Raw genomic sequence first — 1,459 nt, 5'->3', positions numbered from 1 at the left:
ATATATATATATATATATATATATATATATATATATATATATATACACGTATGTATGCAAATATATGTGGTGCAAGCTTTTCTACGAGTTCCTCAACAGTTACGATGAGATTTTCTTCCACCAAGATTTACAGGACGTCTTCGTCAAACTCTACAGATCTTCCAGGACGAGAATCGTCTTCTAAGCTGTAGTTTCCAGCTTGGAATATCTCGAACCACCGTTGACACTGGCTTATGCTTATTGTCCGATCCCTATATACTGTATTAATATTCCTCGCACTTTCCGTTGCGTCTTTGCCTTTATTGAACTCATAAAGTAAAATATGCCGAATATGCTCCTTTGTCATTTCCATTATAGCTTTGAGAAAGTAACTGTTAAAATCGAATTGCACTCTTCAAAACTTGCACTAAGAATAAGTACAATTTAAAATTACTACTTGCTTTTATAGCAAGTTGATGCATGTAGTTTATCCCGTTCCCCTCCGACTTTTAGTTCAAGCAATTGAAGAAATCGCATTATTTATGGGATGACCTAATATATATATATATAACCTTGTCTATCTCTCCCTTTCTCTCTCTCTTTCTCCCTATAGATATAGTGTATATGTATGTGTATTTCTCTGTGTGTTCATGTATGTATCGATATGATTCTATATATTTTGTGTGTCCTCGCTTATATGCATATATATCTTAGAATATATTTTATAATGAAATCTCTGAACAGATGTGACAAGCTGGTCAAAGGATAATCCGAACTGCGCAAAAAAGTCTCAGTCACCAATCGACATTAAAATTGACAGCGTTGAAGATGTAGACTTCGAGCCATTTGTCTTCACGAAGTATAATAAATATAGCAGCGCTAACTTGACAAATAATGGACATACTGGTGAGTTTTCATTTGCTACTGTTTATCATTTTTATACTGTCACTATTTAAAATGCAGTCGAGATAAAAGCGTAAGAGGGAAAACTTAAATATTTTGGATCATTTAGTTAAATTCCCTTCATATAGATATCATGCATCGCCAAGTTCGATTTTTTTTTTACCTTGTCATTTGTCGATTTTTGCCTTCCTATCTTTGGATTCAATTTTGATTTCCTTTATTGTCTTTCCCATAAATTAGGGATTTATTAAAATTATCTCTAAAGAATGTATGGTAAGTACTAAATGGTAATTAAGACTAGCACCACATGATACGGGAAGATAATCTCAATAGTTAAGAATTCTCTATTGTTGACATTCCATTGAGGAAAAGGACGGACTTAGAGTCTTGAGATAAGAGAACAGTCGTAGACGTGTGTTTCTAGCACAATAGCCGTCATAAACAAGACAGTTGTTCAACCTCATCTCCAGTAGTCAAGGAAATTGGATTATACGAAAAAGAATGTAATATATTTGCGAGCGGTATACACACACACACACACACACACACACACACACACACACACACACACACACAC

At 34.1% G+C, this 1,459-nt stretch overlaps 1 protein-coding gene across 1 annotated transcript in view; it reads left to right on the top strand.

The window, feature by feature from the left end:
* The window catches only part of LOC106873143 (carbonic anhydrase 12), a 13,759-nt gene that overhangs the window by 10,280 nt on the left and 2,020 nt on the right, over positions 1-1,459 (top strand). Inside the window, exon 3 of the mRNA XM_014920369.2 lies at positions 724-885. Within this exon, the coding sequence (XP_014775855.2) occupies positions 724-885 (162 nt within the window). The remainder of the gene's footprint in view (positions 1-723; positions 886-1,459) is intronic.

Source organism: Octopus bimaculoides, chromosome 1, assembly GCF_001194135.2.
Source record: "Octopus bimaculoides isolate UCB-OBI-ISO-001 chromosome 1, ASM119413v2, whole genome shotgun sequence".
Taxonomy (NCBI): domain Eukaryota; kingdom Metazoa; phylum Mollusca; class Cephalopoda; order Octopoda; family Octopodidae; genus Octopus; species Octopus bimaculoides.
The sequence above is the reverse complement of the archived record's forward strand: the minus strand, read 5'-3'. Positions and strand labels throughout refer to the sequence as shown.